The 27808-nt window shown below is 40.1% G+C and overlaps 3 protein-coding genes across 3 annotated transcripts; all 3 read right to left on the reverse strand.

Moving 5' to 3' along the window:
• Positions 1-14938: 14938 nt before the first annotated feature.
• On the reverse strand, positions 14939-17730 carry LOC130471322 (uncharacterized). The gene is made up of 2 exons (XM_056841376.1): positions 16747-17730; positions 14939-16327 (listed from the first exon to the last, which is right to left on the reverse strand). Exons 1-2 carry the CDS (start codon positions 17728-17730, stop codon positions 14939-14941), a joined length of 2373 nt encoding a protein of 790 aa, XP_056697354.1.
• A 1568-nt stretch (positions 17731-19298) lies between these two features.
• On the reverse strand, positions 19299-20626 carry LOC110792080 (probable carboxylesterase 18). The gene has a single exon (XM_021996891.2). It carries the CDS (start codon positions 20394-20396, stop codon positions 19368-19370), a length of 1029 nt encoding a protein of 342 aa, XP_021852583.1. The 5' UTR covers positions 20397-20626; the 3' UTR covers positions 19299-19367.
• A 5694-nt stretch (positions 20627-26320) lies between these two features.
• LOC130471323 (uncharacterized) lies at positions 26321-27607 on the reverse strand. The gene has a single exon (XM_056841377.1). It carries the CDS (start codon positions 27605-27607, stop codon positions 26321-26323), a length of 1287 nt encoding a protein of 428 aa, XP_056697355.1.
• Positions 27608-27808: the final 201 nt, after the last annotated feature.

Below are 27808 nucleotides of genomic sequence, written 5' to 3' on the forward strand. Positions count from 1 at the left end.
TTTGCCCATTCCTTGATAAAATGCAAGAAATGACCAAATCATACACTTCAGGGAATCGTCCAGAATCCTCGGATTCGCGATATCCAGATAAACATTGTTCGCAACAAACAGTCGCTCGAGTCAAGTTATAAAACTTCGGCTTAGATCCACGGATCGCCGAAGTCATAACTAAGAGGCAGACTAGCGATCTCTTGCCCAGGTTTCCGAACCACAAGAGATCGGAAGAACAATCCAGACCTCTGAGCAGATCGACGGATTTGAAGAGTCTGGAAATTAAAGAGTCTCTTAGCAGATCTACGGATTTGAAGAACTCGCAATATTAAAGAGTCTCTTAGCAGATCTACGGATTTGAAGAACTCGCAAAATTAAAGAGTCTCTTAGCAGATCTACGGATTTGAAGAACTCGCAAAATTAAAGAGTCTCTTAACAGATCTACGGATTTGAAGAACTCGCAAAGTCAAAGGGTTTCTTAGCAAGTCTACAGAAAGAAGAGCTCGAAAATCTACGGATTCAAAGACTTAAAACTGCGGAAGTACAAAAAATTGAAAAGAGGCAGCCAAGTAACAAACATTCATTTTTCATTCAATATTTGGGGGAAGTACAAATACATCAAACAGCTCGGTACATACCCGAGGACCCTCAAAAATTGAAAACAAAATGAAACAGTTAAAATCGGCAGCCATCAACAGACAATACCGGCCTACCGAAGTACTAAGAAAGCAAAAAGAAACAAGTACAACGCAGCGCCGAGGCAAAAGGGGGAAAAGCAAGCACACATTCGGAAGTCCTCAACTGGAACCGACCGACTCTGAAGAAGACGACTGCCCGAATCCCTAACTCTTGGGAGTCTCAGGAGCAGCCCCTAGGGGAGCGTCCTTCGAAGAACCCCCAGCAGTAGTGTCACCTTCGGAATTCGCCTTCTGGGCCCGAGCCTCTGCAAGAGCAGCTTGGCGTTCAGCTTCAGCTTCGTCTCGATCAGCCTGGCACTCCACCAAGTGATCCTGGGCCCTCATCCAGAGAGGAACTTTCTCATTCCAAGGGAAATGAGGCATATGCTTCGCAAACATGGGCCGAGCGCCCAGGATGCCATTCCAATACTGCTCTCTACACTGATCAGCAGTGTAGAGGTCAACTCGTTCTTGCTCCAACTTCCGAATGGCTGCATCCTTCTCTCGGATCTTCAGCTGGAGAACAGGCACCTTGTCAGCTTGGTTCTGAATTATCTCCCGGTGCTTGACAAACTGATGTAGCCTCGCCTCCGCATCCTGGCTCTGCTTCTCGGCCGCCTCAAATTTAGACATCATCTCCTTGAGAAGTCTGTCTTTTTCTTCAAGTTCGCTCGCAAACTTGGCGGCCATTTCTTTCCTCTCCTTGTCGAAGGAAGCTATTTTTTCAGCATCCTCTTCGACTTGGAAGGTGAGCTTCCCAACTTCGGCCCCGATCTGCTCAGCTGAAGCTCTAGCCTCACGACTGTACTGAAGGTACAGTTGCTTGACCTCCACCAGCTCGGAGAAGAGCTGCCCAGCCTTCTGGTCCAAGATAGGAATATCACGAGCATAAGCCTCCTGATATCTCCTCAATTGTCTCTCCTCAACCGAGCTACACTCGGAAGCGAACGAGGACCAGAAAACAGCCTGGGAGCGAAGGAAAGATGAGAAAAAGTAGGAAAAACATAAAACAAAAACACAACTCAAAAGAGAAAATCCAACACTTACCTCATTCAGATAGTACTGGGCCATCATAGCCGGGTTCCTCTCTTCAGCTCCAGGAACCCTCCACTGCGGGTTGGCCCGAAGAAGATTCTCCCGAGCAGCTTCGGGACCCACCAAAGATCCCACGTGAGCCATGGGATTCTCCCCCAAAACCGGAGCCCTAGCATAGCGAGCCATCGCCTCCCTTACCTCCTCGGGGATCCGTTTCAGCGGAACATCCGAGCAAGGGTCAGCATGGATCAATCTATCCAAGGCCGAGGTCGAAGTAGAGCCCAAGGTCGAGTGGCGCCTCTTCGTCGTCAGACCCTGTTCGGGCTGCTCCTCCTCAGCAGAGGGAACTTCCTTCTCAGCCTCGGGAACCTCAACATTGGGGCCTGTGAGGTCCACCATCTCCTTATCTGGACTTCTCTCTCTTTCGAGAGAAACGTCAGCAGATTCCTTCTTCTGCTCGGCCACGATAGGGGCATCCGAGCCAGGAACAAGGTCGGCTTCAATCGCCTCCATCACCTTGGTGATATCCTGGATCTCGATCCCTAAAGCAGTAGACGGCTTCAGCGGAGAGGGGATGGTATCTTCCTCAGCCAACGGTTGATCCACGGGCGGCGGTTCCGCAACCACCACACTCTTTAACTTCTGCCCTGGCAAGGGCATGAAGTGAAGGAGATTCTTGGGAGGAGGCATGTCTTCCGAAACCGTTTCCTACAAAACAAGCGTTCAAAGATCAGCTTCGAAAAAAGGGAAAGACGGACTACAAGAAAACTCCAAGTCAGAGCAAATACCTTCTCCGAGGACTGAGAAGCCTTCGCCTTCTTCGGATGCGCAGAAGACCTCAGAAGAGTGCTACCCTTCCTTTTCCTTTGATCCTAAAAAGGGAGACCAAGGGTCAATAAATTTAAAAGAAGACAAAGGAAGAAATAAAGAAAAAAAAGGGTGAAGTACCCGGTTCCTAGATAAAGAGATATCTATCCGAGCCGGAGATGAAACCGAAGGAACGACACGTGGCACATCGTCAGTCCCAGGACCCTAAAAAGATGGTCCAGGACCAAGACGTTAGCCGACGGCCAACCAAAAAGAGAGACAAACAAAAACGTCGGGATATAGAAACACTCACCGAATCTGAAGTTGTCCTCAAATCAGGAAGCACGACCTTCCACTGGAACAGCTTCGGGAGAGGAGGCAGAATCCCACGGATCAGCTCGAACTTCGGATATCCGAGCAACACCCGAAGGAGACAACACGTAATCCTTCAAGCGAGGATTACGAGGATTCTCTTTCCCGAACTTGTAATCAGGAGCCGAGTCGTGAATAGTCTTCAGATCCAAACAGATGCCCAAAATCACAGGATCAAGGCAGCTAAAGCCGTACTCTGCAGAAACAAAGCACAAAAACGAGTCAGTAAAACGAGACAAAAAGGAGGAGGACAAACTCACTGAAACACGGTCCCAGCCGAAAGACACCTACCCCTGTCAAAAATCCTGCTGAGACCGGCAACAGCAAGAATGTCCTCCCGCAAGATATAGTTGAGGTTCGGGAGCCAGCTAGACGGCAGTTTGTAGTTGTCCTCCCGAGCCAAAAACCACTGGAGGAGATCCACGTAGTGGTGATGGTTCCGATCCGGAGCAGCCACGCTTCCCATATAAGGATCAGGAGTCACAAACCACTTCGGAGGGCGATAAAAATTGGGATGCTTCGGATCCGTCGGCACGCGAACGAGCAACCACTCCGTCTTCCAATTATGGTCAGAACTGAGGTAAGGGTATGCCGTAATATAGTTCGGCTCCCCTTTTCTTCGGGACCTTTTGTTGATGATGGTCCACCAACCATACCCATCCCCCTTGGAAGCGTGATTGAAAGACAGATCGTGGAGATCCCGAAAAACGGCGACAGAGCAGGGAAAGTTAACAAAATCGCACACCCATCTAAATCCGATGATGTGCCTCATATATTTGGGTGTAAGTTGGGCCAAACTGATGTTGTACGACACCAGGAGCTCAGAAATAAATGGATCCAAGGGAAAACGAAGACCGTTCTCCAAGTGATGAGTATACACAGAGATGAATCCCCTCGGCGGATGAGTCACCCGAGGACGCTCCTGATCGGGAAGCTCACACCAGTACCCCAAGGCGTGCTGGATTCCGTATAGCTCCTTGGCCCTTCGATGGTAGTTCCCCAGCTTCGCCTCCACCAACCAGTCACCACTGACCGATTTCTCCAACGGACCGCCGATCTTGGTGGTCTCATGCAGGATCGGGGCATACTTGCCCTTCGGATCAACTTCGGTCCAATGAACTGGAAACTAAGGGTAAGAACAACGTACACCCGAAGAACCAGCTTTTTTACCAGAAGTAGCGCGTTCGGACACGCCAGACCCACCAACAACATCATCTTTAGAAGCATCCCAACCAGTCGAACGCCTCTCCACCGGCCTCTCCGAAGGCCGACCCCTTGAAGTTTTCTGTACCCTTCCCGAAGGCACATTCTCCCTCTCACTAGAGGAGCCAACGACGAACTTACTTTTGCCCCTATTCTTTGCCATGGTCGCGAATTCTCGGTCTAGGGTTTAGATTGAGGAGTAGAAGGAAGAACGAAGAAGTAAGGAGAATTCAGAAACAAATTACCTTTTTCCGAAGCGGAATTCGCCGATAAAACGAACAACACAAGTTCCCGAAGTCTAAAGCTGGCCGAATTTCGTAGATCTGAAGAAACTCAAAAACCGCGATCGCCGGGAAAAGAGAGGAAGTTTGTTTAAAAGAGAGAGAAAGTAAAGTTTGAAGGAAGTTTAGCGCCCGGTATTTATAGAAAAGGGAAGCGTATCAACTTCCTTTCGACCCACGATCTCCACGACACAATGCAAATCCCAACACTTGTCATCAATGCAAATCATCCCTTTTCAAAAAAAAGAGAGAGGGAACTTTTGGACTTCTGACAACTGGAAACCCACCCATTTAATTCTAAATGGACCGGGTCTGGGGGGCATGTTGTTTGGGCTCCCAATTGATTCTCAATTGGGCCACTAAGTCCAAAGCCCAATGGCTTTAAACAACAACATCAAACCTACCAATGGCTAGTCAGCCATCCATCAAGGCCCAAGGCCCAATAGCAATAAATGACCTATGGGAATTTATTATGCAAACACTATAAATAGGCCGCCAAGGCTCACACCTCAAGGTACGTCCAATTTATCGCCTTAAGACTACTCTTCTAGAGAACTTCTCTCTAGAATCCGAGCATCGTTCTTACTTAGGCATCGGAGGGGCTTTCCTCGGAAACACCCCCGAGGCTAGTGACTTTGCTCTTGTGCAGGTGAATTCGGACTCGACTCATTCAAGCAAGCAAGATCTTCAACACATACGAAAGGGCCTTCATTCGAAGCCCATTGTTTCCATCTTTACAACACCGGAACAACTGTCTTTTTAATAAAGTATTTAACTAAAATATTTATCCCTTAAAGCTAATGCGTAATTATTAAATCTTGAACATACTCATTTAATCACCTAATATGAAATCCCTTTTACTAATGTCAAAGTCATAACGATCGAACGCGAGCTCGTTTTATTTCTTTAATCACAAATAACCACTCAAATACATAAAATAATAATAAGAACAACTAAAAGATGGATGCATCTACTCCAGAATGTTGGTCTTTATTTTATTAATTGACTAAAAATTGACATACCAAAATTTCACTTGGTCGGAATCTTTTGAACAGTACAACCAATTTGACATCGGTTGGCTCACTGACTTCTTGGTCATCCACGTTGATTGCATCTAGACTCCAATAAATCCTTGAGTTTGATTATTGTCACTAAAAGGTTGAATCTTTCTCTTCCTTTCTATCTTCCTGCATGTCCCTCTAATTTCGGCTTTGAGCCTTGTATTACTTAAAGTAGCCTCGCCGAATAAGGTCTTCCACGTTTGTTTTTGAGATCTAGACACTCATCGGTCGTGTGGCCATAGTCGTCATGAAATTCGCACCATTTAGATTGATCCCGATTCTTGAAATGCATCTTCCGAGGGCGTTGCCACTTCTCATCAGTTTTGTTCATGGCAAATATTTGTGATCGATGAACGAGCAAAGGTGTGTAACTGTCATACCCGTCGTTCTCATGTTTCTCTCGGTTGTCCTTCTTCCTTTGATTACCCTTCTCCCTTTTGTCGTCTTTCCTGGAGTCTGCCCTTTGTGGCTGGACGTAATCATCATGGTCGGATTCGGCAACTCAATCTCGATGTATTCGTCCGCCTTTTCAAGAGAAACTCCTAGGTTAGAGATGTTCTTCTTCCCTAGGTAATCTCTATACGTGTTTTTCCGCAAGCCATGAGTAAAAGCCAATATGGCGACGTCAGACTTCAAATCGGGTATCAGCACAACTTCCCGGTTGAATCGCCCAAGATAGTCTCTTAAGCTTTCGTCCCCTTGCTGTTTCACGCTTCATAGTTTGGCTGATGGCTTCTCCCTGCGCTTGTTGCTGACGAAGTGCTCACATAATTGCTTCGACAACTGTCTGAAATTGCGGATGGACCTGGCCTTCAATTTCTTGAACCAAGTTTAGTCCAAACCGCTTAGCGTAGCCAGATTCACTTGCACCATACTGCTAAGGATGCGGTGTATAGGTACATATGTGCCTCGTACGCAGCTATGTGATCGTCCGGATCTGTGGAGCCATCATACTTGATATGGCTAGGGAGTTTCATCCTTGGGAGAGGTTCCTCAAGGATCCCTGAAGTAAAAGGGGAATATTTTGGGATCATGATCTCGCTTGGGTGTTGTTGACTAACGTGTCCTCCGGCGTCGTGCCTAGACCTTTCCCTTCTTGGAGGTGATCGGCCAATTGATGATTGAGTGAGAGGGCGACCTCTTTCGTTGTGCGGTGATGGCCTCCGCGATTGAACCCTGGTGGTGGATCGTTCTTCGAAGTATCTTGGTGGTGGGAGCACCACCTCGGATCGTAGGTTGGGTTTCCCATCCTCAATCCTCTTAGGTGGCGTTCGTGTCCTTCTCTGTCTCCTCGGAGCATACTCAGAGTGAGAGGATCCGGATGATTCTTCTTGCTCGGCCACAAACCACGAGGGGTGTTTTTCTCTGGCGTTCTTGCTATTCCATTCTCCCTCCTCCCAATCTGTTCTCAGGTGTTCCCAACTTCTAGGAGTTCGGACAGATCCTCTAGGGGGAAAACGTCTCCTCGCTTGGCTTGGGGAATCCTTTCTTCTCCAGACGTTACTTTTGCAGTGAGATCTTGTCTCCCCGGTCTTGTGCCGAATTAGGGTTTTCCTGGAGGGCTCTACCCTATTCTCATGGCGGACATGTTCCACCCTAGGTTGGTTCAGATAAGGGGTCGTGGCCTGAGAGAAGGCCTTAAGTAGGTTTTTCATCAAGTTCATGCAGCCGGCCACTTGTTGCGGCGTGATTGGTGCAACATTCGAGGACTCGGGAAGGTTTTCAGCAATCAGGTTGGCCACAACAGGGGTTTCCACCATTGGTTGATCGTTAGATACCTTGTTGGTCATATCAAGACCTATGGGTTTCGTGTTAGCCATGAGTTGGTCCTGGTGGTAGTCGTTCTCCCCAAATCTCGTAGAGTCGGTACGGACGTGTCCATCATAATCTCCACTAGACATGGTTTCTTGTTGGCTTTTTGTTCGAATCCCCACAGACGGCGCCAAATTGTTTCGGTATAAATACAAGGGATCCTTGATTAACGAGTCGTACGACTAGGACCACGAGAGGTCTTCGGGAGTCTCCTTCCGATGCTAGAGTCAGACGGAGGTTTTTGGCTAGAGAGAGAATTAGATTTTGTGTTTTTTTGTCCGCCTCCCTTTTACCATGCATCCATACGTATTTATAAGTTGGAAAACCGTAAGTAGATTACTTGGGTTACACGAAGTACTCGTTCAACAGACTTCTATTAGGGTTTTGGAGTCAATCCGTACATAAAAGTACAACTAGACGAACTCTGTAGATTATGGGCCGGCTGGCCCTTGTGGGTCGTCCTCCGTGGTCTTCCTTGATATCCGTATCTGACTTACGTCCATGTCCATCTGGGCCTATCATGTAGGACCCATGTGTCTATGAGTTATAAGTCGTTTATATTCCCAAACACTTGTTTTACGTTATTGATGCAGCAACAATGTTGTTGTTTCTGATTGTTCTGGGAAATGCTCTTGGCTTGAGCTACATCAATTTGCTGGAAAACACATGGAAGGGTCTCGAACCTGCAAATAACATAATGGAATTCTTTGCCAAGTTGCCTTGTTGGTTGAACTACTCCAATGAGTTGAAAGATAATGTTAACACCTAAGAGTAGAGAAAAAGACGATTGAACAGCAAAGCTCAAGACGTAGAATTAGAGAGGAAGTAAAAATCGCGGTGTCTTATGTTTTTGTAAAAACATAACAGCAAAAAAATTCAATGAAATGGTACATGTTTTAATCGAAATGGTACTTTGTTTTTAATGAAATGGTACTCTTTTTATCGAAATGGTACTCTGTTTAACGAAATGGTACTTTGCTTTTAAAGAAATGGTACATGTTTTTATCGAAATGGTACTTTGTTTGACGAAATGGTACTGTAGACACCTACTTTTGTCCCCATTCCCGAAAGGGAAGGTTCGATGATGAGAACATAAATCTCCACTTAGCAACGCATCTCCTATAAAATAACGAATCTCAATCGCCCTTTTCATTTCACCCGAACCTGCTATTTATAGAAACCTGCTAAAAATAGTAACTCCCGTAACGGGTAGTTGCTAAAAGTGGCAAGACATAAAAGATAGAAACCTGTCAGAATTAGGTGTTGCACTCCGACATAAATCCTAAAAGAGATAGAATTTGCAAGAGGAATCCTATTCCTAGTATAATTCGAAAATAAGAGTTACGTATTAATTAAAATCCTAACGAGCCTAGAGTTCGTAACGGGCCCAGACTGTAATACCTCGTATTTTTATATTTATAAATATATTTTATTATATTTATAAAGCATTTTACGATTTATTAGCATTTAAATAATATTTAAATGTATTTAATGTATTTTAATTAATTAGAATAGTTATTATTTTAATTAATTGCGAAACGAATTTAATTCTTGAGTCGGGAAATTAAATGAGTTGCAAACGATTTTTAAAAGCTTCGGGTTTTAAATAAAAGTCCAGTTCGTTTTATTAATCAAGCCCAATCCAAACAGTTTAATTTAAATCCTAAGCTAGCCCAATTCATTTAATTCTAAGCCCAACTCAAATATCCTAAGCCTAGCCCATCAAGGGATTAGGAAGCCTATAAATAGGACTACCCATCATTAAATAAACCCCTAAAATTTCATAAAGCCCCTTTTTGATTTCTTGCACCTCACTCCTCTCCCTCTCTTCTCTCGTCCGCACGCACGCATCCGTGCTCGTGCCTCGTGCGCTCGGCCTCACGCCCCGCACGCTGCCTCGTGCCCTCGTGCGCTCGGCCTCACGCCCCGCACGCTGCCCTTGTGCCCTCGTGTGTTGTCGCGCCCAGCGCCCAGCACTCCCTCACTCCCCCTCTCGTCCCTCGATCGCAGCCTTGTTGCGCTGCTGCTGTGCCTTGTTGTTGCTCGCGTGCTCGCGCACGCCTTTGCTCTCGCCCCTGCTCCCGCGCGCACGCCTAGCGTGCCGTGTGCCCTGTCCCGCGCGCAAGCGCTGCTGCCTTTGTTCCTTCGTCCGCGCGCGCGCACACACGAAGTGTGTGTGTGTGTGTTGTTCGTGTTCGTAATTCAATTCCTTTTTCGCCCAATCACCCTAATTCGTGATTGTTCCGTGCTATAGGCCGGATTGGTATAATTCTCTTCTTCCTGACCTATTCTATTTAAATTCCGTATTTTAAATTATTATATTAATATTGTTTTGAGTAATTAAAATGCTGGGAACCGGTTATGAATACCGTGGTTTGAGGATTTGTGTGTTGTGATTCATTAGGTTTGTTTTAATTATTAAAGAATGAATTTTCAGATTTGTTTATTTAATAAAGCATGGATTTTTATGATATTAAACTAGTGTTATTGGGATTTTCAAGTTAGGGTTTTAACCTAGACCTAATGAGTCAATTGATTAGCATAATTAGGTGATGATTTTAATTATGATAATCAATTATATTTTCAGATTTGAATAAAGGTTGAAAGTGTAGATTTTTATTGATTTTAAAGGCGGAAAAAGTATGTTTTTGTACTAGGGATTGATTTTACAAATTGAGACGACTTTATTATTGAAAAACGATTGAATTCTAAAGTCTAAAGGAAGTTTTAAATTTTATAAAGTTGCTGGAAATTTAATGAACATGGAAATAATTTAAGTTTCATTATTTTGATGATAGGAGGTGATTTCTAGTTGAGTGCTCGTTATTGCAAAGTGGCCCCTACGCTTAGGTATTCAAGGTACGTACAAGTCTAGGGAGACCACACCTTTTTGTCAATGACATTACATGATTGTTGATGATGTGAATTACATTATGTGAAATCATGTTTATTTTGGTGAACGAGCATGTGTTTTGTGATGTTGGATTTATTGAATTAATTGTTGAACAAGCATGTTGAAATTATCATGAGTATGGATTTCATTGTCAATCATGTTGTTCAATATTTATGCATGTATGGTTCAATTCACATGCAAGGGGTGGATTAATTATTTGTATGCTATTGTGCGGGATGTCTAACATACTTTGAGCCATTTATTTGTACCTCGTTGTACTATTTATTTTACCACATGTGAAGGGTTAGCTCACGTAAGCCACCGCACATGTAGGGTTCAGTTGGGAATATTATGCATGAAATGAATTAGGATTTGTCGTGCAAGGGCACAACCCTCATGTTAATATGCATGATATGGAGTCTCACTTTGGTGAGGAGGAACATGGTAGTAATATCACAAGTGTCTTGCTTGGTTGATCACAAGTCTTAAGGCATTAAAATAAGATTGTTTTGGTTGTCGTTTATTAATTGTATGTATGCATGTTGTCGAGTCTTGAGTTCGCCTTTATTAAAATATTAATAAACGTAAAGTGCAACCGGAACAAGCTTCCAAACTCTTGGAACGTATATACCTTGAGTATGAACAATGGGGGGAGTCTTGCCGGAAAGCTCGTACTCCTACTAATTATACAAGACGTTGTTTCAGTTATATTATGCGCAGGAATTCCGTCGGTATGGCCCGAAACTCGGTATGGCCCGATTTTATTATTTTTATATTTGGTGTTTGGTTGGCTCCCATCACCTTTTTCCCTTTGTGGATTATTCTTTTGGCCCGTTCGAAGCTTATTCTAATTAAATTGTGAGTCAAGAGTCGAGTCAAGAGTCGAGTCTTGTATCTCATGTTTGTTTGATTTGTTGTTATATGGCTTTTGCATGTCGATTAGTATTTAGTGAGTGATGCATGCTTTAGTTTCATTACTCTATGCTTGTAAGTACTCAGCTTTTGCTGACTATGTGCTTTGTGTGTTTCCGGTCATGGCCTTTGCCTTAATGACCCGATCCATCATTTGCACTTGCATTGTTGGAGAGTAGAATAATATAGCAGGTTGGTAGATCAAGTACGATCGAAATCATGTGGCTTGGGATGATTGAGAGAGTTGCATGTTTTCGTTCCTCGAAACTATTTTGTTTAACTTTATTTTAATTATGTTTGAAATATTTGAATTACTTATACTTTGGGTTTTGGGTCATTATGGTTCCAAATTGTAGGAGGCCTCGATATTTTATTAATTATGGTTTTTAAAAAGTTATTTGACATTTAATTCCGCTGCGTAATCTGGTAATAGCCTTAACCGTTATCACGGTGGCGGTAATGCTTTAGTAATTCCTTTATTTTAAGTGGGAAAATGGTTTTATAAAAGCAAGGAATTATTAGGGTGTTACACAGACGCATTCCGTCATAAAGTTAATACGCACTAAAAGACTCGGATAAGTCTCAAAGAATTCGTATTCCACGAGTCCAAATCTGACAAGGAAATACGGCCCATACCCTATTTTCAACGCCTGGCTCTGGGCGCCGAAATCTTCGGCGCCCAGCCCTGACGCTGAAATTACCTGGGTACGTGTTCTCTCCTAATTCTTCTTGGATTATTGCTCTAAAATTCTATCTTTCCACGAACTCTTCCCTATAAATACAGCCCCAAATTCGACGTGAAAGAACACACACAATTCATATTCTGAGTATTGACTCCAACCCCTAAGCCTAAGCCTCACGCTGCGAAATTGATCCCGCGTTCTGTCGCAATCGATCCAAAAATCGAACAGAACGTATCCTGTCCCTTGTAGCTGAAGAATAAAGCCCGGAAACTTGAGATTCGTTAAATAAAAGGAGAAATAGCAAAGCCAAAGTGGTTAGTTTTCTGAGAACCATGACGCACCTCTCAAGGGCGCGTCGTAATGTGTCCCTTCGCATGATTTAATCGCTTTCCTCGCCCTTTTATAAAATTGTTAAACTATTAATCTGATTGTTCTATCATGCCTAACAAAGATAATACCTGGGACAATTGAACTATCATGCTAGGTCCCTTAAATCAATCTAAACATGATAATCACGATCGATCTAGTATTATGTGTTGCATATTGCTAAAATCAATTCAGATTAGTTTAATAGTTAACGCATGTCCCTTCAATTATTTATGCTGAGCTAGTAATCTTGCCTCTAGAGTTATCGAAGAGCGAGTACTCCTCTCGGTAGTTACAGTCCCCCGAACCCTCAATCTCTACCCTGCGGGTGTACGTTGAGCAATCCCCACACCAAGGATCACAAGGGAACCTATGGCCGTCGTGGTCAAACATAATTGCACTCCCTTTATGTCACGATAATTGGGTTTTGTCAGTTTTTCTCATTGTCGTTAAAAACTGAATGGCGACTCCTATATTACTAGTCAATTGGTGTAAACTCACAGGAAATCCAATTACACTTGATTTGACAAAAAGAAACGTCACACCCACGAGGGACGAGGTCACGCATTAGCCTCGTGCTTTTTCGACCCCCTCACATGTACTCTTTTTTTAAAAAATAGTGCATGTTTGGCGTTGTGATGTGTTTGCTCACACATCAAAGCATGCCGCCTCTCCGCCCTCTAGAATTAGATGCCTCAGCAACTTAGCACCGAACCTCTCAACCAAGCTAGGAGGACCTAAGTGAGAAATTGGTTGGAGGATGTGAGAACTATAGATAACCAAGTAGGGACAATTTTGAGGCAAAAAAACGGTGATACTAACTTTTTGTTGAAATTTCTTTACCATGCTTGGTCAGGGTGCCTTGTTAACAAGAAAATACAAAAGGTAGGTAGGTGAATTCTTGGAATCAGGATCATCTTTACAGAATGTCTGTTAAATTGACTCAATGTCTCAAGTATTCTCATTAATCTCAATCGTATATAAATTACACAAGGGAAGGCTAATTAGGTAACTACGTATATTTAGAATATTACAATATTAACATAAATATAATATACACCGTATATTGTAACATCCCCCCTCAAGGTGGAGAATGAAGATCTCGAATTCCCATCTTGTATAGAAAAAACTCAAATTGCGCCTTCCCCAATGCCTTGGTAAAAATATCCGCTAACTGAACCTTCATGGACACATACGAAGGACAAATGATCCCCTCTGATTGCATCTCGAATAAAATGACAACCCCGACTCAATATGCTTTGTCCGCTCATGAAACTCCGGATTCTGTGCAATATGCAATGCAGATTGACTATCACAAAACATACTCATACCTTTCTTCTGCGATACTCTCAGATCTCGAAGAAGTTGCTTCAACCACTTTAATTCACACGTCAATGCCGCCATTGATCGGTATTCTGCCTCTGCAGATGAACAGGAAACTGTATGTTGTTTCTTAGTTTTCTAAGACACAGGTGAAAGACGAAGTAACACAAACCATCCTGTCAACGAGCGACGAGTCACCGGGAAACTTGCCCAATCCGAATCGCACCATCCTTCTAGCTGTAATGCACTATCAGCACGTAAAAGAATCCCTTGACCCGAACATTTTTTCAGATACCGCACAACTCTCAACGCTGCCTCCCAATGTTCCTCTCGTGGTGTCTGCATAAAATGTGACAAGATATGAACTGAATACGCTAAATCTGGCCTCGTAACATCTAAATATATCAGTCGCCGACCAAGCGTCTGTATTTTTCACCGTCTGCTAACTCCTTTTCGTCTTCTAGAGCCAGTTTATGATTATGCTCCATCGGAAAGTCTGCAGGCTTCGCCACCAACAAGCCAGTTTCCGAAATAATATCCAGAGCATATTTCCGTTGACAAACATAAAATCCATGTTTGCTACGTGCCACTTCTAATCCCATAAAATACTTCAGAGCACCCAAAATTTTCATTTTAAAACACTCACTTAAATATGCTTTGAAACTCTCCAATGCGAACTTATTATTTCCTGCAATAATCATATCATCCACATAAATAAGAATGCTCAATTGCAGCTCACCCTTGGACAACGTGAACAATGAATAATCGGAAAGAGATTGTTTGAAGTCGTATGCCTTCAGAGCTGCAGACAGTTTCTCGAACCAACATCTGGGTGCCTGTTTTAAGCCATACAATGATTTTCTCATCCTGCAAACCTTGTTAGTATTATCTTTCTGAATTCCAGGTGGGATCTTCATATAAATCTCCTCATCTAAGTCACCATGCAAGAAAGTGTACATCCATTTGGTGCACCTCCCAATCTTTAACAGCCGCAACTGCCAAAAAAGTGTGAACTGTGGCCATTTCTGCCACCGGAGAAAATGTTTCATTGTAATCCAACCCTTCCTCCTGATGATTTCCTAAACAGACTAACCTTGCTTTCAGTCTGAGTAAGTTACCATCTTCATCACGTTTCTCACTGTACACCCATTTGCTCCCGAGTGCTTTCTTTCCTGCAGGCAAGCTCTCTAATGTCCAGGTTCCTTGTTCCTCAAGTGCATCAATTTCTGCCGCCATTAATTGCCTTTCTCCAACCCTCATGTTGGACAACCTGTTTAAATGTTTTAGGTGCCTTTTCTGTATGCAAAGCTGCAATAAAATTTCTGTGTTTTGACGAAAAACGTTCATAGTTAACAAAATATGTGATAGGATAGGGAGTACCTGAGGAAGATGACATTGCAGGCGAATTATCAGAAGTACTATATTTTTTCCGTATTGTATGTAGTACACAATCTCTCAATTTTGTCGAAGGAAACTTCTCCCGTTTTCCTCGCCCCAACTCTTCTTCATTACCCCGTCTTTGTTACACCTCAATCTCCCCTACAACATCCCCTTGTTGTCGCAATGAAGTTGTACTCTCATCCCTCACAGCCCCTGCATCCCTCACAACTCCCTGTTGTGCGTCATCAGGCACACGAGTCTGTTGAAGCGCCTCACCAAGTCCCATTTGCAGCGCCTCAGTGTGCGGCTGCTGCAGCGCCTCACGCCCTGGCTGTAGCGCCTCTCCCCCAGGCTGCAGCGCCTCACCCACACGCGACCCATCTCCTGCAGTTTCTGCCTCCCGTATCTCACCAACAGCAGCATCCCTCAACTCACGAACACCAGCTCCCTCACCAACGCAATGGCCACTACCCAAGTCATTGTCCACTCCATTATCCCAATGCGCCACATCTTCATCAGTAGCCCTCAACTCATCAAGACCCGCAATAACGGACAACACACCAACCTCCTCAACATAGGGAAATACACGTTCATGAAACCGTACATCACGAGAAACAAAATACTCCCGACGCTCCAAATCATATAATTGCCACCCCTTCTTTCCGAACGGATACCCTAAGAACACACACTTTCGACTTCGAGACTCAAATTTATCTCCCTTACTCCGTAGATTATACGCATAACATAGACATCCAATTAAACGAATAGACTCATAAGAAGGCAATTCACCAAACAACATCTCATTTGGTGTCTTGTTTTGAAGGATGGGGGTAGGCGTACGATTTATTAAATATGACGCAGCAAGAATACATTCACCCCAAAACTTTTTCGGAAAATTGCCTTGAAATCGTAAAGCTCTAGCCACATTCAATATATGTTGATTTTTACGCTCAACTCTCCCATTTTGTTGAGGAGTGCCTACACAAGATGATTCAAATAGTATCCCAGATTTGAAAAAATAACCTTGTAAGAAATTAAACTCCGTCCCATTATCACTACGAACAACTTTGAGAACTTTATTAAATTGGCGCTTTATCATAGCAATAAAATTCAAGAAAATCGACTCAACTTTTGTTTTATTACTAATCAAATAAACCCACACGCCTCTAGAAAAATCATCAACAATGGTCAAAAAATATTTCGCCCCACAAGACGAAATTGTCTTGTAAGGACCCCATAAATCAATGTAAACCAATTCAAACATACTATTAGCTTTGTTATCACTATTAGGAAAACTCTCTCTACATTTCTTTGCACGAGGACATACATCGCAAATCTGACTATTCTGTCTACTAAAATTACTCACTGGCGGGATCAACTTCAGTATTTTCTCCGACGGATGCCCCATACGTTCATGCCATAGATCGACCACACATGTTACTGCTAGCACCCTCACTTGCGGAACCCCACGGAAAAAATATAGTCCTTCTTGTCGTTCACCCACGCCAATCACCATCCTCGTCAACTGGTCCTGAATCACACAAATTTTGTTAGTAAATTCAACGACACAACGTAATTCGTCACTCAATTGAGTTACAGAAATCAAATTGCAATTTAAATTTGGCACAAATAAAACATTATCAATTTTGAATCCACCGTTCAAAATTACCGAACCCAATTGATTCGAATTTCCGAGTTTTCCATCCGGCAACTCAACCAGATTATTGTGTATGGTTCGAACATGCCTCAAAATCGACAAAATTCCCGTCACATGATTTGAGGCTCCTGTGTCTATTATCCATCTAGAATCAATATTACCTTACAATTTAGATTGGGACTTATTACTGAGAAGATCAAGAATCTGCTGTACTTGCTCATTAGACACGCCTGCTAGGCCTTGTGTCCCTGCTCCCCCTCCGTGTTGTGTAGTATTGCTCGACGCAAAGCTACCAGCCCACCTTGCACATCATTTGCACGCACAGTAATGCTGCTGCTAGGTGTGAAGGGTCGACTACCCCTACCTCTACCACTCGAGCCTCTTCCACCACGCCCAGGGCCCCGTCCTCCTCTTTTCTTCTCGTCCCACCACTCGGGAAACCCGATAATCTGATAACACGTCTCCTCACTATGACCTTCACGATTACAATGCTGGCAAAATAACTTCTCACCTTCCCCGTATCTCTGCTTGGGACGTGCCTCAACTTTGAAGGCCATAACATTATGTCCTGCCTGTCCCTCCTTAACTCGAAGGCTCTCCGTATTGACGACGGTTTGGTACGCCACATCAACAGATGGCAATGGCACCTGTGCCAAAAGTTGTGCGTGAATGGCTTCGTAGGGCTCGTCCAGCCGTATCAAAAAATAATGCAAATGGTCCTCTGCACGTATATCACCAACCTGTTGTGCAATGTTGCATTTGCACGCTCCACACGTACACCTCGGCACACGTGCATACATCACCAACTCCTTCCATAGCTTGGACAGACACGCATAATACTCCGTAACAGTGTCCGTAGACGTTTGTTTACACGCCCCAATAGCAGTCTTGATGTAGCAGATGCGTGTCCCACTTACAACACAAAACCGCTTCCTCAAATGCGTCCATAACTCCTCTACAACGTCGAAATCCTCAAGTTGAGACCTCAAATTTTCTGCGACAGTGTTGGTAATCCAGGAAACCACCATGGAATTGACAGCAATCCAATGTTTCATCTTGGTTTTGTATGATGTAGGTTCTGTTATTGAACCATCTATGAAGCCAAATTTGAATTTTGACACCAAGGAACGTCGAACGGCCTTAGCCCACTCGTCGTAGTTCGATGCTCCACGTAGTTTGACTGGCGTAATCACAATCCCGGGTCCATCACCCGAACCCAGATAGTAATCAAGGTCGACTGATTGATCTGACGAAGATTGATCATCATCGTTGGCCATGGTTTTTGCTCACGTTCTCCTCTCTCAATCTCTCTGTGCGGCAATTAGAGAAAAAAAAGAAAAATTAGGGTTTTTCAACCTTAGCTCTTGATACCATGTTAAATTGACTCAATGTCTCAAGTATTCTCATTAATCTCAATCGTACATATATTACACAAGGGAAGGCTAATTAGGTAACTACATATATTTAGAATATTACAATATTAACATAAATATAATATACTCCGTATATTGTAACAATGTCCCATTGATAGCTGATTTTGTACCTGCAATTATCCAATTAACACCCAACTTGATAGGTGGAGAAACATCTAGTGAGATCAATCAAGTCTTGGAGATATATTAAACTAAGTTTTTTTAAAAGATGAGTGAGTTAGTGGGGGAAATAGGGGTATTTGGAGGGAATTCATTTTTAAAAAAATTGTTAAAAATGAGCCACATGACGGTCACGTATCAGTCAACGTCGGAAAATTAGCGTTGACCACTGAAAAATGGGCTTTCGTCCTTATTCATAATAAAAAAAACTTGACTTGTACTCTTTCTCCCAACTTTTTTTTAGAAAGGTCATTTGCCACAAATTTTTGACTATAAAATTAAGGTCCTTTATGACAAATTTTGGTAAATTTAAATTCTATAGTTATATAGTTATATTTCAAAAAATGACCTTGAATTGTTTTATAGGTCGTGCATATGACCTGTTTTTATTTGGTCCCGATTTATCATTTTGGGTACTCCACATTAATTAGAATTGTTTTATATGTTGTTTAGGTTACGATTCCAAACCGTGGGTTCGTAACGATTTCCAGTTCTGATCATATATACTTCATCTGTTCTTTTTTAAATGACACAATTATTTAAACATGTTTGTCAATGCACGATTTCAAAAATTAATATCTTCAATTACGAATATAAAAAATTGCAATATTTTAAAAACGTTTATTGAGACGAAATTAATAAGACCCTACAGTCTCACACGACTCTGTTTTTTTCTTAACTATAAATCACAAAAGGAGTTTGTATGAATAGTGTCCAACATCCAATTATCTCATATAAACAAAAACGGATGAAGTACATAAGTAACCATCAAGAACAATAATGTGAGGAAATCTAAACAAGAACAAAAAAAAAACGATTGATGTACCGTCTTTTTGAAAGAGATGAACAAGCTTTAAACATAGGAAAATTTGGTAATATTAATCCAACCTTTGACCGATTTTCTTTTATTAAGCCCACCTACGACATATTTTTTAATAATCCCACCTTTATTACCCAACAACTTTTATTGGGCCCAACAGGTCATAAAACTGTTGTAAGCGGCATTATTTCTCTACATGGCAGTACTCTCTCTCGATATATTCAGTCATCATCATCAATTCATCACCATCTCGTTGACTTTTTCACCGATTACCGGCCACTTAAGCCCAATAAAAGTCGTCGGGTAATAAAGGTGGGATTATTAAAAAATATGTCGTAGGTGGGATTAATAAAAGAAAATCCGCCAAAGGTTGGATTAATATTACCAAATTTTCCTTAAACATAAACAAAGTGATTTAATTTAAGTATAAAGATGATAAGTTAGTAATTAACCATTATACAATATGTAAGAATGACATAACAAATTCACAACCCAATTTTAATTATCTTAACCTAACTTTAGAAATTTGGATGTTAATAAAGTCTTTAATCTCAGCAAACAACAAATCAGCCTGAGGTAATTGAGGAAAAATGTAGAATGCATGAATTGCATTAGAATACTCCACTAACTTCACATCTTTCTCATTTCTTCTCAACCATTCATAATACCTCTTTTGCCAATCCTTTAACGGGTCAAACCCGCCCGTAAATAACAACATGGGTGGTAATTCAAGCCCACTTATATCCATTGCGTTGGGCCCACTTACATTCACGGCCCAATGATCCCAATCTTCCCCTTCTGGCAAGTAAGCCTTCCACATCCATTCACTTCTCTCCCTCGTAATTAACGGCATCCCATCGAGTTCAATCTCCGAGTTGGCTGGTTCCTTCCCGCCAAAAAACGGTTGGATGTTGATGATTCCGGCGATTTTAAGGTGAGAGAAGGAGGAGGATGATTTGGCGTAGTTGACAGCAAGGTAGTGTACGAGGTTACCGCCGGCAGAATCTCCGGCAAGGAAGACGGTTGATATATCAGCATTCTTCGGCCAATGTGGGATGCCGAGACGGTTCTGAGGTTCTTCGAGGAACTTAAGGATTGCGTATCCGTCGTTGTATTGGCTAGGGAATTTGTGTTCCGGGCAGAGGCCGTACTCGACGGAGCAAACGACGACGTTTAGTTCACGGGAAAATCGGCGGCAAACGGCGTCGTAAATGTTAGAGGCGGCGCTGAGAAGGGAAAACCCGCCTCCGTGGAAGAAGACGATGACCGGGAGTGATGCAACGGCGGCGGAATGGTGAGGGACGTAGAGGCGAAACCAGAGGTTGTTGGAAGGGTCGAAAACGACGTCGTGAGAGGAGACAGACTTGTGTGGGATTGGGTTGGGAGGTACATGGCGGTCAAAAAGCTTCACGACAGCGCGGTTGATGGTGCCGTTGTTGCGACGGACGCCGTCAATGACGAAGCTGAGTAATGTGACTTGTACTCGTGTTTTAAAAGGTAGGGAAAGAGATTGGGGTGTTGGGGTTGCCATTTTGGAGAAAAGGGGGGAGAGAAAATTTTAAATTGTTTGTTGCAATGGTATTGACATTAGTGCAGTTAAAAAGAATATCGCTAGACCTGGTTATTGGACAGGATTGTTCGTAAAAATTCTAGCAAAATATGCACTCATTTATTTTCTTCTATTTTTCGAAATTGTGTGTGGAAAATAGTCAAAATACTTTTCCAAATCTGTGACAGGGAGGAAGAGTATGATATTCATGCAATTTACAGACATTCTTTGTCTTGTTACTTATTTGTTGGTCGTTGCTATTTTCGCTCATATCTATTTAGGGAGCCTAACAAAATGGCACTTATAATGGTACACATTAGCCTTATAAGCTACTCTGTAATCTTATATTAGTGTATTTCGTGTGGGTGGAAAATAGAAATGACTGTCTATTATTAACGATAGATGTAATAAAAATTAGTGTCATGTGGTCGTTTCTCCTAATAAAATATATAATGTTCTTATACCAAAAATACCAAAAGGGTTTATTGTAATTTATATTTATCACTATTTTTTCGTCATCTTTATTCCTCTTTTATCCTTTCATCATTTTCATTTTATAGGAACAAGTGATGGAAATATACATAACAAAATAAAATGGAAAATTAGTCAATGTTACGTTATAGCCGAAAAGGACGATTCATACACAAAGTATTTCAAAGCTAAATTCCACGTAAGTATATGCTCTTAAATTCTTAATAGATTAACTAACATTTGTGTTTTTTCAGCCTACTCCTAGCTAGCAAAACTTTGCAAGTTTTTTATATGTACAACGTACATCAACGGTCGATCTCTAAATCCACCATCCATGTCACGTGTTAGAGTTGTTGAAGCACGTAAAGATCAATTAATTGGATTTTGGGCCATTTAAAATTTAAATACGGCGTAGGAATAATCGAATAACCACAAGTCCACAATTATCACTCTCGGAATTAAATGAAAAGTTATTACTACCTCCGTTTCAGAAAGTTCTTTACAGTTACTATTTGCACGAACTCCAATGCAGTATTTAACTACTAATATATCCAATTTCGTACGTGGAAAAATTATAAAAAGTTGATATTCTGAAAGTACATACCGAGACCATTCTAACAAGATTTTACATGTAACGTTTTGATGTATATAATAGTGGGAATTTACGGTCAAAGTTTTCATACTTTGGACACATTTTCCAAAGCGTAAATAACTTTCTGAAACAGAGGTAGTAGTATGTAAACGACCACAATAATAGGGAAAAGAGATTTCATATCATTTAACTCCCGTGCTTGTTAGAGTTGATACAACGATGTTTTGTTCAAATTGGGTCACCTTTAAACAATATGAAGGTAATTAAAGATCTATCATATACATGCAAGTGCTACTATTTGGTTATTTCATTATTTGCTTGCTAGTTCTAGTTGTCCATTTGCAATCGGATAATGCTTTGAAGTTGTGGAGAGGTTTACGATAGCTCTAATTTACCACTGTTAAATCCTTTTCTATATAGAAATAACCGACCACAATAATAATCGTCGGTACAGTAGGAAATAAACAATAGCGTAATTTTTTTTATAAATTTAAATTAATTTCCGTCAAAGTTGAAATATTTTGGTGAAATGAACTAATAAAAACATACTCGGAATTACCACTAGTGTCTCATCTTACCGGTTACCACCAAGTGAGCTAACGCATTATATTCCAATTTAATATGAGAAATACTAAAGCTTTAAAGAAAATTATCTTCTCAATAACTTCATAGTCAGGTGGTATAATAGACGCTGTTAGTGGAGTTTTTTTTTTTGATATACGATGAAAATCATGAAACGAACAAGGAAAACAAAAAATAAAGAACTAAATCGAATAAGAAAACAAAAAATAAAAGAACTAAATCGAATAAGAAACGGAAAAAGCTAAAGATAGACCATGTTGCCTATGTGACTATGTCAAAAAAAAAAAAAGATAGACCCTCTTCCTCAGCTCTAGTGAGCATGGAAAAACATATCTTTGTTGACCTTTGTGAATGATACAAGTTATAAAGTGTTTTTGCGTTGTTAAACTTTTAGGATTCCAATTCCAAAATTAATTTGTTGCAAGATTTAATTTGATGGTTACCGTGTGCCGTGTTCGAAATAAACACTACATATATGTATATATACAAAACCTTTTTCTTGACAAATTTGAAGTTTGCTTCTAGACAAGAGGGATAAATTATTTAGAAAACCCTTCCAACGAGAGAAATCTGATCAGGGGCGGATGCATAGTGTAAACTAGGTAGACATTTCAAAATTACAAATTTGTTCAACGTAGGATTTGAACCCATGACCAAAGGGAGCAATATTATAACTCAATTTCCCTGCTAACCATTCTAGCATCTTGTCTCTATGTTTTTATGTTGCAGATTAAATATATAAACCTTATTTTTAGTTCGCCAAATATTTAAAATTCTATATATTTTTTCTTTTTTCAAGGATGACACATCATATTCTCATATGAATTTTAATTTCTATTTCGCATATTTTTAAAGTTCTGTTGTTATTTGCTTTTATAACACGATATACTCCGTATACATTTATCTTGTATAATCTTTAAAATCTTACAATTTATAAAATAAGAGCGAACGGTGAAATTGGTAAACTTTATGTAAACATTGTAATTAGTACTCCGCAAATTGTCATTTTCATTTTATTTATTTTTTTAAAAAAATTATAGTTTTTATTTCTTTTAAAAGTGTCTACCCTGTTTCAAAATCCTAGATACGCCAGTGAATCTGATGCCTTCGATAAATTTGAAGATGCCATTTGCTATGTACTATATCATCCTTGCCAATATTGGTAGTATTTTTTTAATGTTTCACTAACAAAATATGTGGGATTGTGGAATCTTCAGCATTGACATTTTTTTTTGTTTGTTAATGCATGTGTTTGTTTGTTTGTTACTCCATAATTAACATAACGTACATAATGTTCTATCATCTTTGATTTTGTGTAGATCTCTCCGTTAATGGGAATTGGGCCAAATGTCAACACAAGTTCACAACTCTCATTTTCTATTCTTTTTAACGAAAACTTCTAAAGATTGAGTATACCTGTTATAAAATTAACATATATTCTTGTACAATATATGTACCAAATTATGAGTTGATCATATAATTTGATATTTATCGTCATTTTTTATTTCAGATTTTTTTTACCACTTTATCAAATGTAATTTTATATTTACCATCTTAATTTTATAAAATGTTTTATTCACCATCTCCAAACAGTTTTCATCCAACTTTCGGTCCTTTAGTTTAAACCTAACTTATTTAATTGAAAACCTTATTAAAAAGGAGGAAATTAAATTAAAGAAGTCGGTTAAGCGGAGCTCACATGGATGAAAGATCGGATGAAATTTGTTAAAAATGGTGAATACGAAAGTTTTCATAAAATTAAGGTGGTAAGTATGAAATTACATTTTATAAGTTGGTAAATACAAAAACATAAAACTTAAAGTTGGCAAATATGACAATATGACTTAGTCCCTAAACTAGTATAATACCCGCGCGATGCACGATTTATAATCTAAATATAAATTTGTATGAAATCTGGTAGATAATTATCATCAAAATAAATTTTATAGATATTCTCCAAATAAAAAATAATTAATGATGGATAAATTTGTTATTCCTCATTCAATGTCTTATTTATTAAAAAAAATTAAACAAATAAGGGTACATAGATAAAATTATTTTCATTCTCATTCACCACTTGTGTCAAACATATGGTTATCTCACCCGCCATTCACTTAGATATTAATACCCACTTAAAACTCGCACAGTCGCCCCGTCAACCTCATGATCGGATCACTTAACACCTATCTAGAAAATTTACTTTATTGAGTTAGATATGACTTTGAGACGGGGCAGAGTATTCACAACCGCACCCGCCTACAATTCTCATCTTTATCCCCTCCATCTACGATATAGGAACGATACCCACCCCTCTCAACCCCCATCTCGAGAGGTACAAAATAAAATCCATCCTCTGTTCATCACCCCCCTTCACATGTATCAACAGGTCGAGTATTAAGGGACGGAGGGAGTAATTTTTTTGCACGAAATTTTAAAGTGATATTGCAGTCATTTACATTAATATATAAAAAATATTTTGTTATTGCAAATATATTAATAATAAGGAAACGTAATCATTTAGATCATATGATTTTGGACATAGTTTTTTTTTAACGCAAACCGACGAAATATATATATATATTAATTAATTAGGGATAAAAACCCTAATACTAACAAAAGCAAGCATGATCCAGAAAAAAATCAGATCAGCTGAGCAAATCATCCTTGTCCTCCTAACTATCTTCCTTAAGCCCGCAAAAGATAGGACTATCAAAATGAGGATGAAAATCGTTATCTATCCTAATACCATAATCGATATTACGAAAATACTTATGCTTTAAAACTAGGATTATATACATCCAAAAAGACGCCATATATAACCTTGTGAAGCCTGCGTCGCACCAAAAGAAAGATCCAATTAGTTGTTGGTGACAGAATTGATCTCCTCATCGTCTTCAACTTCAACAATTTCTATATCCTTTGGAATTGTTGAACTACCAACAACAAATGGAACAAAAGCCTTTCCTTTACCCTTATCAGTATTGCTTCCAACCTTTCCTGAATCCTTATCCTGCATCACCTGTTTGATAGTAGAGACTATGGAACCGAATACAATTTCTGTAGCTGAAGAAGTCTGAGCTATATTGTTGTTTTTTGCTGCATTTTCTTTTCTTGCATTGCACATTGCCCGAACTTGATCCCGGGCATTTCTTCTCATCTCCTCAGCATATGCTGGATTTGCTTTTTCAAAATCCCCTTCATATTCCTCTTTTGCACAAGATGGAATGATGTAGTGAAGCTTATGTTGCACCACCATAATCAAAGAGTGAGCTGCCAAAGCATGAGCAACTCTATTATAGGTCTTTGGAATGTGAGAGAAACTAATGATCCAGTTTTCTCCCAAAAGCTGAGTAACCTCTCGAAGAACCGGACCCAATTCATGATGAGTATGATCTTTCACCTTATCAAGAAGGAGCTTAAGATTCAAAGCATCTGTTTCAACTTCTAACTTATCAATTAAGAAGTTCTTTGCAATTTTTAGGCCCTCTCTCAAAGCATAGAGTTCAGAAGCCAAAGGAGAATGAACCCTAAATTTAGTAGAGAACCCAACAAACCAGGAGCCAGTGTGCCTTCTGAATACACCTCCTCCTCCTGCCACATTTTCTGATTTCCAAGCACCATCAATATTTAGTTTCATATATCCTTCCAAAGGTGGCATCCACTGCTTCCTAATAGGGGGAAGATTCGTTTTGATATCTGTACTTTTACCCTGCAAAGCCAAGTTAGTAGAGTTCCAGTCTATAAAGAAAGAGTTATAAAGAGAGAAAGCACTTTTCATTTTGAGATCAAAAACAGCTTTGTTTCTAGAGATCCAAATATGCCAAATAGCAACAATAAAAATAACTTTCCAAGAAGCAGAATTATGGAGATTGAAATGAATCCAATCCTTCTAACTTGAATTATAAAAAGCACAGAACTGGAAATGTTCAGTGTTCCAAACCCTCTAAAAAATGAAGGACCACAGAACACTAGATTGGGGGCAATCCCTAAAAAGATGTAAGTGATCCTCTTTTTGCTGTTGGCACCTAGAGCAGATAGGGCTAATATTTGGAATTCTTTGATTTAAAATAGCAGCTACTGGTAATATTTCATGACAGCAATTCCAAAGAAGCATTTTGTATTTGTAAGGACATTTTATTTTCCAGATAGTTTTCCAAGGAAAGCTAGGAAAAGAAGTAGGAGAAGGATCATGCAATTGAATATGATAAGCAGATTTAATATCAAAATCACCATTTTTTGAGTATTTCCATCTTATAAAATCCTATTCATCCATATTATTTGAAAGGGGGTAAGCTAGAATAAGATCCTTAATATGAGTAGGAAGAAGATGTTGAATCTCATCAAGATACCACTTTCCATTTCTAATGATTCTATTGACAAACCAATGGGCTTTCAACTCTGGAATTTTAATATCCTCAAGGGTATAAAGAGGTGCTTCCCCTACCCAATGATGATACCAAATAGAAGTGTTCCTACCATTACCAATTCCTATGATTAAACCCTTTTGAAGAATATGATTGCCCCTAAGGATATCTCTCCATAAGGGAGATTGATTGTAGTTAGGCATAGAGTTTAAAAGGTTTGAATTCTTTAGATACTTCTCCTTTAAAATTCTTACCCACAATTTATCTGGTTTATCAAGAATAGTCCATCCTAGTTTTGCCATAAACGCCAGATTCCAATCCTTCAATCTTCTAATTCCCAACCCTCCAACATTAGTAGGAAGAGTAACTTTATCCCAAGCTAATCTTGCCATATAATTACTTCTATCCACCTTGTTCCAAAGAAATTTTCTACAACATTTTTCAATAGCATAGGTAATGTTGGAAGGAATTAGAGAAGTTTGCATGGCATAAAGAGGAAAAGAGCTAAGAACTGATCTAATTAAAGTACAACGTCCAGCCATATTCAAAAGCTTAGCTTGCCAACCTCTTATTCTATCCATCGTTTTATCCAACAGACCTTTGTAATTATTAATTCTTAGCTTATGAGGTCTAATATCCACCCCCAAATATTTACCAAAAGAGGAAGAAATCTTAATGCCATAATTACCAGCTATGTCTCTTCTTATATTATGATTAAGGGATTTAGGAAAAATAAGAGTTGATTTGGTGAGACTTAATTTTAACCCTGACATATTCCCAAATTGTTCCAATAAAGACATTACTACATTCATATTATCCACCGAAGCATTACTAAAAAGAAAAACGTCATCCGCATAAAAAACATGAGAAATTTTAATATTTTTGGTCAAAGCTATAGGTTTCCAATGACCCTGATTAACCAAATCCTCAATCATAGTAGAAAGTCTATCCAAACAAAGGACAAAAATATAAGAAGAAAGAGGATCCCCTTGCCTAATTCCCCTGGAAGGAGTGAAAGGATCACAAATTTCTCCATTCCAAAGAACGGAAATAGAAGACGAGGTAATACAAGACATGATCAGATTAATGAGAAGGTTTGGGAAGTCAAAAAACAATAAAGTTTCTCTTATGAAATCCCATTCTAAGCTATCATAAGCTTTCGTAATATCCAATTTTAACGCCATAATTTTATTCCTCTTTTTTGCTTTATGAAAATGATGAGCCATTTCTTTGACCAAAATAACATTATCCTCTATTCCTCGTCCCTTGATAAAACTAGATTGCAAAGGACTAATAATCCGATTTAAAATAGACTTGATTCTAGAAGAAATTATTTTTGTGATTAATTTATAAATAGTGTTACAAAGCCCTATGGGCCTAAATTC

The sequence above is a fragment of the Spinacia oleracea genome, chromosome 4 (genome assembly GCF_020520425.1).
Source record: "Spinacia oleracea cultivar Varoflay chromosome 4, BTI_SOV_V1, whole genome shotgun sequence".
NCBI classification, from domain to species: Eukaryota; Viridiplantae; Streptophyta; class Magnoliopsida; order Caryophyllales; family Amaranthaceae; genus Spinacia; species Spinacia oleracea.